This window comes from Physeter macrocephalus, chromosome 1, assembly GCF_002837175.3.
Source record: "Physeter macrocephalus isolate SW-GA chromosome 1, ASM283717v5, whole genome shotgun sequence".
Lineage (NCBI taxonomy): Eukaryota > Metazoa > Chordata > Mammalia > Artiodactyla > Physeteridae > Physeter > Physeter macrocephalus.
In genome coordinates, this window is record NC_041214.2 from 114,915,530 (window position 1) to 114,933,060 (window position 17,531).

At 37.4% G+C, this 17,531-nt stretch overlaps 1 protein-coding gene across 4 annotated transcripts in view; it reads right to left on the minus strand.

The window, feature by feature from the left end:
• The window catches only part of CRYBG3 (crystallin beta-gamma domain containing 3), an 83,025-nt gene that overhangs the window by 49,266 nt on the left and 16,228 nt on the right, over positions 1–17,531 (minus strand). For 3 of the 4 annotated variants that reach the window (XR_008617809.1, XM_024120026.2, XM_055086024.1), the window contains exons 5-10: positions 16,114–16,261; positions 10,880–11,016; positions 9,495–9,609; positions 8,306–8,341; positions 6,012–6,145; positions 2,407–2,533 (exon numbers count right to left, since the gene is read on the minus strand). Coding sequence is in view for 3 of the 4 variants with exons in the window: in XM_024120026.2 (XP_023975794.1) it covers positions 2,407–2,533; positions 6,012–6,145; positions 8,306–8,341; positions 9,495–9,609; positions 10,880–11,016; positions 16,114–16,261 (697 nt within the window). In the remaining variant the exon portion in view is untranslated. The remainder of the gene's footprint in view (positions 1–2,406; positions 2,534–6,011; positions 6,146–8,305; positions 8,342–9,494; positions 9,610–10,879; positions 11,017–16,113; positions 16,262–17,531) is intronic. The other variant, XM_028494200.2, reaches the window with a different exon arrangement.

Sequence of the window (17,531 nt, forward strand, 5' to 3'; positions counted from 1 at the left end):
GGCTTTCTCTAGTTGCCGCGAGCGGGGGCTACTCTTCGTCACGGTGCGTGGGCTTCTCATTGCGGTGGCTTCTCTTGTTGCGGAGCACCGGGCTCTAGGGGCGCGGGCTTCAGCAGTTGTGGCGCATGGGCTTAGTTGCTCCGCGGTCTATGGGATCTTCCCCGACCAGGGCTTGAACCCGTGTCCCCTGCGTTGGCAGGCGGATTCTTAACCACTGCGCCACCAGGGAAGCCCCATAGTCCTAATTTTTTAAAAATCTAATTTAAAAAGATTTTCTTTGAAGGAAAGTCTTACTTATTTGTACAAAAACTGTGTCACCATTTTTGTAAATACCCAAAACTTTTGTTTGCAGAGGTAATTGACATGCCAATCTCTGCTAATTTTTCCAGTGTAGTTTATCATAGACTGTCTATATCAAATATCTCCTAAATTTTTAGCTACATAGTTATCCAGTATTTTTTATTTTTACATTTTCTACTATTGGGAGAGTTCAATTAGTGAAATCTTGGGGTTTTGGTTTTTGTTTTGCTTGTTTTAGTCACAGTCATCTTTGGAAGATACCATCATAGTCACTGCTGAACATTTCTAGGAGCAACACTTCCACCCAACTCTTTTTTTTAAATCAGGAGGGAAAATTTTAAAAATTACTCAGTACTAGGTGGAAGATGCTTTGAATCACAACCCTTAGCTTCCTCGATGCATGTGGTCACAATGACCTAAAAGAAAAAAAGGCTGTATTGTGTTTTGTCTGGCTTGCCTTTTAGTGCTCAAGTAAGGAGTAGCTATGTAGAGAAAACCCGAGAAAAAAAGGCTGTATTGTGTTTTGTCTGGCTTGCCTTTTAGTGCTCAAGTAAGGAGTAGCTATGTAGAGCTATGGCCCTTGTACATTAGAACTGTGAACTAAATACCTCAAAAGCTATCTATCCATTGCTCATGCAAACTCAGTGCCCAAACTTCAGTGGACTGTGCTACATTTCTTTTCGGTAGAACCGGTTTCCAACTCATTTTCTTACTAGCAAGGATCACTCATGGAAAAAAAAAAAGCTCTCCTGTGCTTCTCTCCCATTCGGGCTCCTCATGCCCGACCAGGTGAGGGTTTGCCTCACAGAAACTTAAGGAACGGAGCACATAACCCCTGTGTTCATGCAAAGCCCACGTGGACCCAATAATCACCCTTCACTTCATTAACAATTCGTTCTAAAGGAGGCTTTGGAGGCCATGCCAGATAGTTTAGAGTTTATATGGGTAAAGATTATTTTGGAATAACTCCTGAATTATGAGAAAACATGCCCCTCTGAACACACCAAAAAAGTCTCCAGAGCTGGTCAGAAAAATGAGCAACATTTGATAAGCCCTGATATCCTGCAGAACTCTCTAACATCTATCTCCTCTTCCCTGTGCCTTCATCAGCTTCCTCCTGGAGCCCTGGAACATTCTAGACCTCCTGCCTCCAGGCTTACTTACCTTCTTCACCTCATGCCAAGAAGGTCAAGAAAAAAAGTGTGAGCTCCTCAACATGGCATATAAGGCCCTTCGTTATCTGGCTCTGGATTCATCTTCCCAAAGTTCTGCCTTATATCCTGATTTTGCTGCATTTCCAAAACACACCAGGTTCACTGACATGAGGGTTTCTCAACCTCAGCACTATTAGCATTTTAGGCTGATGATTCTTTGTTGTGGGGGGCTGTTCAGTGAATTGCAGGGGTTTAGCAGCCTCCCTGGCCTCTACCCGCTAGATGTCAGTAGCATGCCATACCACCCCCCGCCCCAAAGTCATAACAGTCCAAAATGTCTCCAGACACTGCCAAATGCCCCCTAGGTAAAATCACCCCCAGCTGAGAACCACTGGCTTACATCCTTGCCTTTTTATATGTTAACCTCTTGCTAAAACACCTGTCTTTCCTCTTCACCCTGTCCCAAAATTTCTTCACTTGGCTAACCCTCAAACTTGAAATTTCAACTCAGCTGCCCTCTTTTCCTCTCTACTTCCAAGGGGAAGTACTTGACCTTTCTCTGGGTATCCTGAGTACTTTGTGCTTAATCCAGTCATAGTCAAACAATACCAAACATTTATGTAAGTGCTATCTACCCTATCAGACTGCCTGCTCTACGAAGGCAGGGACTGAGTCTCTGGCCACCATATCTCCAGCACCTGACACAATACATCTAACAAAGCAGGTGGTCAAAAATGATTATGGAATCAATGGATGAAAACTAAACATAAATATTCTATATTCATCATGGCAGTTAAGAAAGGCATGCAAGTCACATAAGCTGTTCAGTTTAATGCTCTCAGGTATTAGAAACATTTGATAATCTTATGTTCTACCAGAGGTCATATCCAGTTTTCATGGAAAGCTAAAAAAAAAAAAAACCAGAAAATTAAGAACAAGGAAGCTAACTCACAGCTTGTAAGTACCGGAAAGACAAGATGGAACCACTTAACGCCCCACAGGCACTACTGTCTTCAAAATCTCCTTCTTCAAGCAAGAATTGCTGGCCTTTAAAATGTTCTTTTTCATAGGCAACCCACCTAGAAATACAGAGGACATCCAACTGAGTCATTAATAAAACTGCAGTCAAGAAAGCAAGAGAGAAAATCATAATAAAGCATCTAGTTGCACATCACCATATTTTAAAAAGCAACACATTTATTTTGCTACCATTTGCAAAGACAAACAAATGGTGTATGCCTCATGGATCAATAGTTTTTATAGTTTGGAGGCTTTTCCCAACAAAAGGTTAACCGTTGTTGAATTGCAACAGAGGAACCCTCATTAAATGTTTGTGGCATGACCCGATACCACATCTCAACGTGGTCGCAGAAGAGTTTGCCGAGTAAAAAATAATGGAAAGCACAAATAGCCAATGAGAAATATTGCAAGCCCACATTGAGATTCAAAGATAATCAGTCTTATTCTTCCGACTAAGCCCTGCTGGAACCACAGAATGATTACTATATTAAATATTTATTTAGGGTTTAAATCAAAGGAACCTGTCACCAGCTTCAGATCTGAAACACATTACAGGTGGGTTTTGCAAGCAAGAACTGGGAAATGCGACTGGGCTGGTATTAGCCCTCATGGCTTAAATATATACAAAGACTTCTGTAAATATGTATGGGTAGGAAATGTTGCTCCCACTAGTTTATCAGTGGTGATAATGGAAACTGGAAGCACTGTGGCAGTCTTTCCAGGGACACAGGTTTCTTGACTTCTAAAATTATCAGTACAGAACACTGATAAACACCGTTAGTCATTAGTCCTCCAGGAAACTTACCTTTATTTGGACGAATCCACAGTAGCTAACGCAATGTGGGCATAGCTGGTTCAAAACACACGTTGACCTGCTTAAATCTGCCTTCAGCTGGCACTGTGTAACTAGAGTGGGACCCCCTCCAATGGGGCAGATTTCAAGGGTGACTATTTTGGGCTCCTGGGTTGGGGACCTCTGAATTCTGGAGCCTGACAAAATGAAGCCGGGTAGGGCTGACTACGATTATTTTGGGAAGATACAAAAAATATTCCAAAGAACCGTTTTCATAGGGTACAAAAATAACAGTAGCCACTCAGTAATCATGAACCTGTCTCCAATTTCCTTAGTGCATATGGCAGGGTAAGGGTCCACATGAGTTGGAAAAAACATTTTATACATCTTCGTTAATTTGTAATATATAAAGAAACTAACATTATTTTATTCTTAAACTATTATGTGAAAATAAATTTCACAAGAGAACTTTCAAATTCTAAGTTTATATAAATGTGGCTATTCGAAACATGCTTTTAATATACATGAATGGGAAAAATAATATAAGATATAGAAGATCTAATATTAAAGGACAGATCAGCAATTATTACATAATGACAGTTCAAAAATCTTCTGCCCAGCTTTTCTCAATAGATTAAGTTTTGATTAGTATTCATTTATATATCTATCTGGGATATTTAAAAATAGATGTTATCTGAGAAAAATTAAGACACATCAACCTCACTTTCCCTAGATTCCTCGAGACAAGACAGAGGTGAGGAAGAGTTCCTATTACTTACAGATAAAGTTCAACAGTTAAAAGTGAAAATAATAAAATAGAGAAGCAGTAAAACAAAACAAAAAAATAGTAGAAATAGTGAAAAAATAACGAAGTCAGCTGTTCATCTTTAAATTAGGACATCACATTTTTCTCCTGCAGGTGTCATATAAAAAATGAAAGTGTGTATACTGTTTTACCAGCCATAATATTTTGAGATTTTTATAAAATAACTGCAAATACACTTAGAAAATAACAATGCAAATCACTATATAGTTAATGATAAAACCATTCAGATCCTAAAGGAAAGAAAAGGCAAAAAATATTTTATAGCAGGATTAACAAGAAGCATGTGTGTCCAGAGATCAGAGAACACTGTAACTAAATACAACACAATAAAAATCTGCTTATCTAAAAAGAGATGTGTTTTTCAAGCCTCTAATAAATTTTTTAAATTCAAAGATAAGGAATTAGCTGATTACTAATATGTCAGACTGAGACAGGCTGGAACCCAGGACCCTTTGCTGCAGTGCTTGCACCTGAACAAACCTCTCCTGGAGCAACAAAATACAAAGAAACTATACGGGACTAAAAATAACTGAGTACTTGTGCAGCTGGGGCAAATTCTGAACAAAAGATACAAAGAGACCAAAAAACACAACTGCCACTTTTGAAGTGCCTGGAGCAAAGGCCGGGGCTGGGGAGCAAAGGCGGGGTACTACCCATGCCCCCTGCACACAACACCACCTAAGGGGTGGGTAAACTACCTAAGCCACCCCTCGGGCTCAATCCCTGGACACACCCTTAACCTCACCCCATATAAGGAACAAGCTCCCCACCAGCTCAGGGAGTGAGCAAGAAAGGGAATCTGTTGTTTGTTCTCTCTCCCCCCGCACTGCTACAGCAGGGGCCCCAGTGAAGCCTTGCCTGAATTTCTTGTCAGCCTCCTATTGATTAAAGAGGCCAAGAACCCTGGTCAGTAACAAGACCAATTATGGACATGACCTACATATCTAACGCATTGCATACTCTCTTACATTTCCATTTTGGCTAGTGTGGCCATTGCTTGATTTATTGTCAGAAATTGCAAAGGTTAAGTCTCTAAATGTAGACCCTTGACTGATCTTAAACAAGTTATTTAACTTCTATGAATAAAATATTTGAGTAGCATCTTTTGCTAGAATAGCATGAACAAGTTATATGATGTTATTACTGCAAATAATAAGAGATATCGATATTTAAATTAAAATAAACCATCATTCCAAACAATCCAACCTATCAACAGAGAGACTAACACAATGTGTCTGAAGGAATTCTAACACTGAGTTGACAATGGCAAATAAGCTATGAGGAAGGCTTCTTCTCTATGGTTTTACCTGCCAGGATACAAATACAAAGGCACATCCCAGGTGCAGTCATAGATTTTCTGGGGTTTTTGCCCCAGTAACTGCCGATTGAGACCGGGATAGTAGCATGATGGTTACACTTGGGTTTGAACTTAGAAGTTCTTAGGGAGCTTTCTTAAAACAATGCAGGGCCAGAGGATAACCAGTGTCAAGAATCCTTGACTTTGTAAACACACAATCCAGGCTACTTCTTTAATGAGGGAGGACTCACTGCCAAGATCCTCAGCACAGAAAGTCAAGTAAGGTAGAATAGGGGGTAAAAATTGGGGCTCTCATTCATGTGCACAGTCTGTCGAAAAATAATTTTATCTTGCAATTCTTATCTTCTATATTGTGTTTAGAAATACTAAGTGTTTAAAAGTTTTAGAAACTGTTTTCTTCATTTAATCCATCTCAAAATCTCTAAGACTAACAAGAGTTCACAGGAAGCTGTCAGTAACTAATATTTTTTATTTCCCACATTTCAGAAGGGATGTATATTTTTAGACTAAGGTAGGTTGTTTTTGCTCTGCTTAGCACATTTTTTGTGCCGGTCTTCAAAAATCGACAACTGAATCACATATTGAAAATATAACACTCACACTCCACCGATGACACGAATTGATCCAATTCCATGAAAGTCTACATCATTTTTTAAAAAATTAGGGACAGAATCTACATGTTCACTAAACTCTTTGGCCTGTCCATGGAAGTGAGGTTTTTCATAAATAATAACCTGAAAAATATGAAAGAAAATTACTTAGCACGCTCATATTTTAGAATAGATACATACTGATTTACGTAAGTGACACTAAAGGCCACAACCTGAATTAAGGGCCACTGTCCATTTTCTTCATTAATACATACTCAAAATATAGCACACTGTCTGACATTCACAAGGAATATGTGAGTTTTTATCATCATAAAGCTAAAACATCTTGATAATATGTTTCTCTCGTATCTCTATACTCAAGTATGATTACATTGTTCTAGTTACCCAAATCCTAGGACCATCTCATGGGGTAAACTGTCTTATAACTGGTTCTTGAATTACCTTTCTACGTTTTTCTCTCTGTTCAAAATTTGATACAGACCTGCCTTACATTTATTTAATTTCCTCTATAAGAAATAAAAACTCTCTAGAGGTTCCAGGGCATAATGACAAATTATCTACTGGTTTGAGAAAACATGCTCTTTCTTGTAGCACTGCTTGTACGGTCACTACTAATCACTGAGAAGAATTAGATATGCAAATTCATGAATTTAAATACAAAGCTTCCTAAAAGTTTGAAATGACTGAAAGAATTTTGGTATTTTTATTGGATATTTGGTTCAAATGGGGGAGGAGGGAATGTAGTAGGAAACAGATTTCTAGTATTTCATTTACTTCAAACTTGGATTGGTACAAGTACTTCTCTTCTACCATTCTGATGCTGCTTACTTCCCAAACACAAGCTGCCCTTAGTACAGGAAACTGATAAGAGTGATAACAGCGCTCATCTATTCACACTCTTATCACCTGGTCCTATTTATGGCTGATGGCATAATTTGTGTACAACTGGCAAATAAGACCCATGCTTAGACACACTGAACCAGCCAAGTTATAGCTTCTTTATTTAAAAAAAAAAAAAAAACTTAGAACATTACACAGACTGAAAAAAATATGTAGTACTGCTCCTGCTGTTTTCTACGTATTAAATTTTCAGAGTGTTTATTGGAAGTGAAGAAGTATTATTGGGGTTTAATACATGCTACATATGCTGAACACATTCAAACTAAGTAAGAAGCAATAATTCTTTGATGAGTAAGTCATAAGCCAACACCTAACAACTTGAAAATTGTGACTATCTAGGATAGCCATTCCTTTCACACACCTCTACAACCTGTCAGACTCCCAGCCTGTCGCACCTGAAATTCTCATTCAGCAGACAAGGAGATTGAGACATCACTCAGGGAGTGTCACAACTAACTAATTTTGCATCTATTAGGTCACTGGTTCGAAACCTTGGTTGCATGTTAGAATCACCTAAGAAGATTTGAAAAATTTTAACCACACCCCAGACCAAAAAAGTATCTCTTCCAGTGGAACCCAGGCATAAGTATTTTTTTAAAACTCACATATGTATGATTCCAACACACAGCCAAGGTGTATTAGAGACAGTCAGATACTAAGTTTTAAAAAACTCCATCTATGTGATTGAGAGAACGGTAGTCAATTCCACAAATTAGGAAGCCCAGAAATGGGAAAGCTGGAGGAGTTGTGCCTTGTTTTGGAGGAGAGGAGGATGAATGCCTGTCTCCCTGCCTGTCTCTGGAAATGCTGTAACTTAATTAAACAGAGGTTTTCTCCCTATCTCTCTTTACAATAATTTTATAATTCCATTTCTTTTCCCTTCCCAAAACGTACTTAATCCTGGCATTACTACTACCCCAGGTTTCATTGCCTCTACCGTTCCCTTCAGATACTCATACTTTCAAACTGACATCACCTGATAGGAGCTGCCTACATCTCCTTCCGATCATCCTTGATCTCCATCCTCAGCATCACGCCCAAATGCCTGCCAGGTATTTCCACTTGAATGTCTAGCTATCACCTCAACCACTCCACAAAACAAGTATCAAACCTATCATATTTCCACCCTGTTAGGAGGTACTTATTGGGTCTGACTAGGTTGTCAGAGCAGACCTCCACTTTTGCATACTGAGCCCTCTCCTCATTCAAGCCTGGGCTCTCAGCAACCACTGTGTGCAGTCACTTCCCACCACCCCAATATGCATTAGCTAGCTATTATTAGCATACATTCAGGTAATCATTTTTTTATTTTAATAGTCCAAAATACTTAAAGATTAATACTCAAACTTTTTAGCCTGCTACCAAAGTGTGTTTAAGACTCACCTTTAAGTTCATAGGCATTTCCACTTTCAGTCCACCCTTAAGATGACAAGAAATTTTAATATTAGACATATACATATTTAAAATACTCAAAAGTAACTAAGTGATGTATGTAGGTTATATAAAAATCTGATTAGTGAAGATTACATACCAGTCAAATTTAAGTTGTGTATTTTAAAATTTAAAAATTTAAGTAGAGAACTCTACAGTGGTCAAAATCAAGTCAGACTACTCTACATCAGTGTAGATGGTGTAAGAAATCTTAAAAGATACTTTCCAGAGTATAACCACTACAAGGAAGGAAACCAAACTTTAGTGCTTAAGTACATGTGACCAATTAAAGATTTAATCCCACAGCAGAGTGTCTCAGAACAGTGGAGTTGTTAGTAGATTTAAAACTTTCATTTGGCAGAGTAGATTTCTAAACCACTTAATACTAAATTTCTTCTCTACAATTGCTTGGGCTTTCTACATTAGAGAGAGCACTTCCTCTTCCAAGTTCTATCAACACTTCGTATCACACTTACTATCTTTGTGACCACATGGATGTAGAGCATAAAAGGTAATCCACTCCTCACAAAAGCTCTCGTTTATAATTTCCTTGTTTCCAATGCTACTCCACACTGTGATATTCCTTAAAATTTCTCAGTTTTTCCTGTTTTTTTTAAAGGCACAGCACAACCATAATGGTTTATCACATAGTACCATTTAATTGAAGTTTGCCCCTCAAGTAAAAATGTTTGCAACAAAATAAATCATTAATGCAGGCATTTATTACTTTTAAGAAAGCAACCATTGACAGAACTGCCCATTCATTATTAATGCTCAACTTATCATTCATTTCTGCAATGGAAGAGTATAATTTACAACAAGCAATTTTCTAATAAGCATCAAAAAAACAAATTCAGAACTTTTTAAAGTATGCAAAATTTTCACAGAATACTACTATAAGGAAACTGCTTGTATTGTGATAAATTTAGCACAGAGTAAATTCAGACATCTGTCTTCTAGAAAACATTAAAATATTTTCACACACACTGAAAGAAACAGAAAAACAATGTATGAATAGTTTGCCCATTCAGTAGTATACATATACATTTCTCACGACCGAGATGCATGACCAATCATCAGAGCTATCTTAATTTTGAATTCATGGATACTTGGGAAAATGCTTCTTTTTAAATCCGCTTACCATTTGAAGTGGATGCAACGATTTCATTTCTGCTGCAGAAATCTCAAAGAGTCCACGGTCTTCCTCCAAAACTGTAGCTTGCCCCTTGAAATTAATATCCGGGTAGGCAAGCCAACTAAGTAAGAAATGAATGGTTGGTTAATGTATAACAGGAATACCTTAATCTGGTTCTGTAAGAGTTGAAAGTTAAAAAAAAAAAAAAAAGCTACAAAAAATAAAAGAAACCTCTGTCACAGAATTACACTAGTAAACCACATTCAAAGTGACATTGCCAGACAGCATATAACGATGAGTTAACAAGTTGTTAAGTACTTACATTCAGATACTATCCTAAGTTTATTATATGTTTTCCAAGCAATGGCATTGCTTTCCTTAGAATTTTCCAATATTTAAAAGGTGTGAAACCTTTAATTCAATTAGGATGTAACTGAAAAATAAAAACCATTCCACTATATTCCATTCTTTTTTAAACTAGGACAAGAAGAGGTAGGGATTCCACTAAGCATTTTATACCTTTGACCCATAGTTTTAGAATCAATATCAGTTCTTGGGCTACCTCAGGAACAGTATTTGAAATAAGATTCCTAAAAGACCCATTTAGCAACCAGCTAAACTTGATAATTACAGACATTTCTCAGGATCGTGTCAATTACTGGGTCTGCCCAACAGTTCTAATCTACACTTGGGGGAGATGAAGAAAGGTGTCCAAGTGACCCCCAAATTTGACACTAACCATATCTCCAGAGCAGATGAAAATGCTGAAAGAGAGAAGGATCCATGTTGAACCAGGCATCACAAAATTTATGATTTAAGCCAATCTGGGACTGAATTAAGATTGAATTTAGATCCATAGTTCTGAAGATACCTCTGGGATCAGAAAGGCCTAGTATCAAATCAAATGCTTACCAACTAGTAGCCTGAGACAAGCCACTTAATTTCCTCATTTATGACATGAGAGCAGCTCTACCTGTCTTCCAGGAATAGAGGAGTACTAAAAAAGTGCCATGTCCCTGGTCCTACAAAGGCCCTCAATAACTATCAGCACTGAGACACTCTACAAATAGCTCAGGCTCCAGAATTTTAGGCCAGGGACATGTATTTATTTCTCAGTCCCACAGTCTGGTGGGTGAAAAGACAATGGATGCATCTATCAAAAACTACGTCTGAGAATCTGTATCTGCTCCTGTGAGTCATACATCAAATTGGATCCGAAAAAAGACAGAATCTGTTTTAATCCCTGCAAAAGTCTTTCTTGGGTATCCAGAAGTATAAACAGTAAAATTAACGAAAACTTCAGAAATGTGTATGCCACCAGTTGAAACATTAAACAAAAAGTTAACTTTGGTAACCAGCAAACACTGTAATAAAGAGAAACGGATACGTACGCTCCTGACTTCACAGTAAAAGACACAGATTTAGGGATATTCAGCTCTTCCAAATTGGGGACTGCTCGCTGTAGGTAGATAGGACAACATGCTGGGTCAGACTGTGGGCAAAGTTCTATCTCTGGAATGCTGCAATCCTGAAAAAAAAATTGTCTTTGAAATATCTAGAGACACACACTCCAGTATTCTCAACACCCTGGACATGCAGTTACAATTATTCTCATTGTTCAGTTGAATTTCTATCCAAAAACAGCCTAAAGGAAGTACTGTTTCTCCTTACCAGTCTGTTAAAATAAATTTTTCTAAGGAGTTACGTTGATAACATGAAAATTATAAATATTATTGATTGAAAAAGTATTACTCCAATTCTCTCTGCTTTGTTTTTAAAAGTCTTGCTCCATTAACCAAGGTTCAGATTTACCAAACTATCTGAGTGCCAAGAGTCTGTAAGCCTTCCTTCTTAGAAGCATAACAAAGCCATAGGGAGGAAGGGAGTTAAATAAAAGCTGATCTCATGGGGAACATAAAAAATAAATAACAGAGAGGCACTGCTCCCTCAGCATGTTATCCAATTTACATTGACAAAAGAAATAGGAATTAGAGGTGAGGGTAAAGGAAATGTTTTCCTACTTGTGGTATTTATTTTCTTTAGTACAAGTTGGTTTGAAGAAGAAAGGCATTATGAAATTTGAACCTATACTCCGTCACACATCCACGGTCACCATGTCCTGTCAAACTTTCCTTTAAAATTTCCACTGTCAAGGTTCTTCATCGAGGCCAAGACTTTGATTATGGGCCTAGACCACCAGTCGAGTAAGCTTACTCTTTATAGTAAGCTAACTCTTTATATAGCTGGGCTTGTGAGAACACCACTTCCCTCATCATACTCCTTGGCTCAAGACCCAAGCATTTCAAATTTATATTTCTGTTTTCCTTTCTATAATATGGCAACAACCCAGTGAGCTATACTAACTCCCCACAACTCTTCAGTCATACTGGTATCCATACTACCTCTGCTTCTGGCCTCTCTAAGCTTTGTAAATGTTTCCCTTATTGTAACTAAAGACAAAATTTTCTGTATTATTACTTATGAAAATCTTTTCTTAAATTTTATCGGAATATAGTTGATTTACAATCTTGTGTTAGTTTAAGGTGTATAGCATAGTGATTGTTATACATATATATATATATATTCATTCTTTTTCAGATTCTTTTCCCATATAAGTTATTACAGAATACTGAGTGGAGTTCCTTGTGCTACACAGTAGGTCCCTGTTGGTTATCTATTTTATATACAGTAGTATGTATGATAATCCCAAGCTCCTAATTTATCCCTCCCAGCCACGTTTCCCCTTTGCAAACCATAAGTTTGTTTTTGGTAGTCAAGTCCTAACTCAGAAAAGAACTGGGATGAAGTGAGAGAGTGGCATGGACTTATATGTACTACCAAATGTAAAATAGATAGCTAGTGGGAAGCAGCCGCAGAGCACAGGGAGATCAGCTCGGTGATTTGTGACCACCTAGATGGGTGGGATAGGGAGGGTGGTAGGGAGACGCAAGAGGGAGTAGATATGGGGATATATGTATATGTATAGCTGATTCACTTTGCTAAACAGCAGAAACTAACACACCATTGGAAAGCAATTATACTCCAAAAAAGATGTTAAAAAAATAATTAAAAAAATTAAAAAAAAGAATAATGGGAGACCCCCCCAAAAATAGATTAATTAATTTAAAAAAATACCTTCTTATTTCTTAAAGAATCAAAACCACAATTATTTTTCTCTTCTCTAAAACTACAGATGTGCTTCTGTCTGAAAACACACAATCTGTCTCAGTAATCATGAGTGTTTAATTACACATCTCAAGTTTCAGTAGCATAATTCTTATCCAAGACATTGTGAAATTCAAATGATTGTGCTTTAATGAAACACGTAAATGCAATAACAATTAGAGGTGACATTTATTAGACTAAACAATTAATATTTTTATTATAATCTGCTTTGCAATTTTAAAACTGCAATTTTCTGATTTTTTAATCTTTCTTCAAACTGAGTTCTCTTATTATTAATCATCTTATTAATATGTAAATGCAAGCAAATTGATACATCTTGTTTTCAGAAAGTTAGTTCTAAAATGCAATATGGTAAAAAGGTATAACCTAAAATATCCTTTAAGGTATAAAAGGTATATTTCCTTCTAAAGTTTCATTTAAAAAATAGCCAGAAATCTCCAGAAGTCACCTGTCAATCTTCAAGACTCTTTTGTTTGCTATTCAAAATAGAGCTCTAGTAACATTATTTAAAATGCTGCCATACTAATGTTCCCCCAGGGATCTGAGGTACAGTAACAGAATACATAACTAAGTGTCTCACACAAATAAGTTTCCTCTGCATTGTGTTATACAAACAATGTTTGGGTGGTGTATTTTAAAAGGGAAAAAGCTAAGAGGCATGAGTCTGCCACAACACAGAAGGAAACAGATAATGGAAAAAGCATAATGATGGCTAAAAAATTGAAAATAAAAATAAGAATGCTTATGTTCTCAACTATCTCTACTAGAGGATAAATTTTTTTCTCTAGTTGACTGAAAAGATCTCACTGATAAGTTCTATTTTCTCCATGGTGGCTATTCACAGAAGTAATGTCTTTTATAAGATTTGTACAACTCTTGACAGACAAAGGCAGTAAACACTAGCAACTGAAGGGCGCCTTATAGTAACCTAGCAACAATAAGCAGTTTACTCTTAGCAGAATTTATATGGCTTCCTCCCAGACTTTTCTAGTCACGATATACTTTATAATATCTTGGTGAAATCTACAAGCTTAGACTATTAAAGCAACTAGTAGGAATGGAGACAAAGCTATAGGAGAGAAACAGGGTGGGAATGAATTACAAAAACAGTAAGGAAAACTTGCCTCCACCTTACATGAAATACCTTCAGTCCCTGATCTAACAACAGATCTCTCTCTTCTCAGCTCATTAATGAGGGCACAACCTAAGTAACTTCTGAAAGAAGGAAACGTCATTCTTTGAAAATAAATATTAAATGCATAATAAACAGAGTAATGCAAAATATTCCTTTTTTCTATTTGAGAAAAGAAAGCACTTGATTCAAGACTCACTGCACTGCTACCCCACCTCCAATTATTTCCACTGGGGGCAAAGATGACCTTTGAGCAGAATCTACAACTGCTGATGACTGATGGTATCTTCTGTTACTTGCTCTATCTATTCATGGCAAAACAAAGACATCATGAAAGTATTTTCTTTAAAGAACATTAAAAGTTTGACTACTCAGATTAGAGCCACTAAAGGATGATGAAACAAGATAAAGCTGGCGTAGGCCTAGGTGAATTTGGAATGGCTGCCGGGAAAATGAAGCTATCGATAGGCAGAATTTTGACCAGGTGGGAGAAAGGAAGCAGTTTGATGCCTGATTCTTGCTTTGTAAAATATTTAGAACAATGCTAATGCTTTTTCCATTCAATGCTCAATAGTTTTATTTTCCTTCCTTACTAAAAGTTGCTAGCATGTCCAAGACAAGCGGGCACTAACACTGCAATTTAAAAAATGACTCCACAAACAAACAGTGGAAGAAGAAAAAAATGCAAGTGTGACTTATTCTTTCTTATAATATATTCGAAGCAAATGGCGGAAGTGCAAATACCCATTTATATACCCAGGCTCAACAGATTGAATTTTTGTTTGATTTTATTGTTGTTTGATTCTGGGTGGAGGTTGCTGCTTACAATACTTTATTCATCTTTTTTTTTTTTTCCCCCACTAGGCCTGGCACAGTGCCTGACATTCACAAGGCAGGCACAAAACCACACATTATTTAAATCTTAGAAGATTCCACCTACAAACTAATTATCTGTTTCAAGGAATTTCTCCTGAGTTAGCTAGTTATGTGAGCACTCAAATGCTGCTTGCTGAGCTGAACTGCTTGCGATTAAATTTTTCAGTGAAAACGAACACTGCCCTCTATGTTGTAGCCATCAATCTCCCTGAAGTACCAGCAAGCCACCAACATTCATCTCAGTATCTGACACATGTGGCTCTGCTAGGGACTCTCTCACATCTCCCGTGCTGCCTAACTCCTGTTCACTCGGTCAAGATGCCAAAATCAGGTACCACCTCCTCCGGGTGAGGTACCTCTTCTTCAAGCACCTGTAGGGCCCTGCATAGTACTTCTCACATCATATGGTCATGTGATTCAGCTGTCTCTGACCTAGACGCTGAGCAATCAGAAGTAAGAGACTGTATATCACTTGTATTTCTATTCTCAGTACCTATCACAGTACTGGGTCCAAAAGAAGACACAAACATTTGTTAGACACAGGTTTGTTTAACAGTTTTGCAGAAGGTATTAATTCATGCAGACACCCCTTTATGATAATATGAGTTTTGCTGTATGCTCTTATTTTTCTGTATGCTCTCTGCAACTATCAAGGGTTAAATAATGTTGATTCAAGTCATCATGATAGGGTCCACTCCAATTTAGACATTTTTAGCATCTAAATGGAATCTCCATAATTTGAAAAATATATATGTCCACGACTGTCACAGGAGTAACTGCGCTACATCATGTACTACATTACTGCTGAAGGAACTCTTAAGAATACATGGGAGAATTCTGTCATTATCACTAACTCACCCCTCCCCTAAAGCACCAAGGCACTTCCCACAAAATGTTTCATTATATGGCAAGACCTTCCTCATCTTAGTATTAACTAATATTTTCTAAACAGAAAATAAAAAAGCAACACTTTTTCGCTTCCTCTCCCCATCCTTCCTTCTCTAATTTCTTCTAACACCCGTCTCTCTCCCCCTTTCTCATAAACACCATACACACACACACACACACACACACACACACACACACAGAGCTACAATGAGGAGTAGAAATCTGCACTAGAAAAAGATATATTTGTAAATATCTTATCCTAAAGATGTCTGGATGGTATACTCCTACTACTATTAAAAATACATATATATATTACAACATGTAACATTTTATGTGCCAGATAACATGTAATATCTTAAATTTTCATTCACTTAACACTTTATACATATCTGGTCAAAAAATTATCAATATGATAATGAAGATTAATAAAATTAGCACAAATATTAGCAACCATTTCTAAGCATTGCTGGGCCAAAGTACAGCTTTACTACATGACAAACAAAATAAAATAAAAAATAGGGATAAAATCAACTGTTCCATTACCTTTAAGACACGTTTGATAGACCCCAATACAAAGTTTCTTTGTGGATGCTTTCTGTTCTGAAGGATCCAGTCACGATTTAACACCTTTTCCCCTTCTTCTAGTACACATTTCTGACCTCGGAAATGTGGTTTCTCATATAAAATCCAGCTGAACAAATATGAAAGCATGATCAGTTATAATTAATTTTCTAAGAAATGAGGCATAAAACAAATGATACTTATAATTCACAGACTATCTTCTCTACTTAAATTTTAATATCTGGGCTATTTTCCACTACTAGCATATAATCCTATTTTGAAACAATGATAAATATGCTAATGTAAGGATAAGCAAAGAGTGAAGAATAAAAGTGCACAGAACTTGGAAGTAATACTTCCTGAACACAGCACCACAGTCTATGCCTGTGCCTATATTTATGTATACATACACTTTACAGATGCTGTATACACATTTACATTAAAAACAATAGCTTAACAATTCCAAATTCCACTTCTACCCTAATTTTCCTTTCACTGGACAACAGAGCACATGTGTCTCATTTTATAACATGAAGATACACTACACCACCCTGCTTTAACGTGACTACTGACCAGTGGGTAACACAAACACTGGACAAAGAAACTCTGGCCCCCACATGTCCAGGGGACATGGTCCATAATAACAAATGAGGTTTTCCATCATTTTTACACCATACAAAGAATCTTTCACTTCTTGAGCAGATCAGTGATACAAATGACTTTTTAAAAATTTATTTTATTTATTTATTTTTGGCTGCGTTGGGTCTTTGTTGCTGTGCGCGGGCTTTCTCTAATTGCGGGGAGTGAGGGCTACTCTTCATTGCGATGCGAGGGCTTCTCACTGCAGTGGCTTCTCTTGTTGTGGAGCACGGGCTCTAGGCACACGGGCTTCAGTTGTTGTGGCTCGTGGGCTCTAGAGCGCAGGCTCAGCAGTTGTGGCACACATGCTCAGTAGTTATGGCTCGCAGTCTCTGGAGCGCAGGCTCAGTAGTTGTGGTGCACGGGCTTAGTTGCTCCACGGCATGTGGGATCTTCCCGGACCAGGGCTCGAACCCATGTCCCCTGCACTGGCAGGCAGATTCTTAACCACTGTGCCACCATGGAAGCCCGATACAAATGACTTTAAGCACATGGGCTTCACATTCCTTAGTGTTCCACAAATTTTGAACTCATTTTCAAAGCTATGCTTCATTCAATTGAAGCCTTCAACAAAACTTGCCAAATCTATCCTGCTAATAATGCAGTTACAAAATGGTACTGATTATATATACTGTATATATTAGGACTTACTACTTACTGCAGGCTGTAAGTACTAAAAACAACCTATATTTTCTGTCACAGTAAATAAAGAGAACAATTAAGTTATAAAATACAAATAACGTTTCAAACAGTTATTCTAG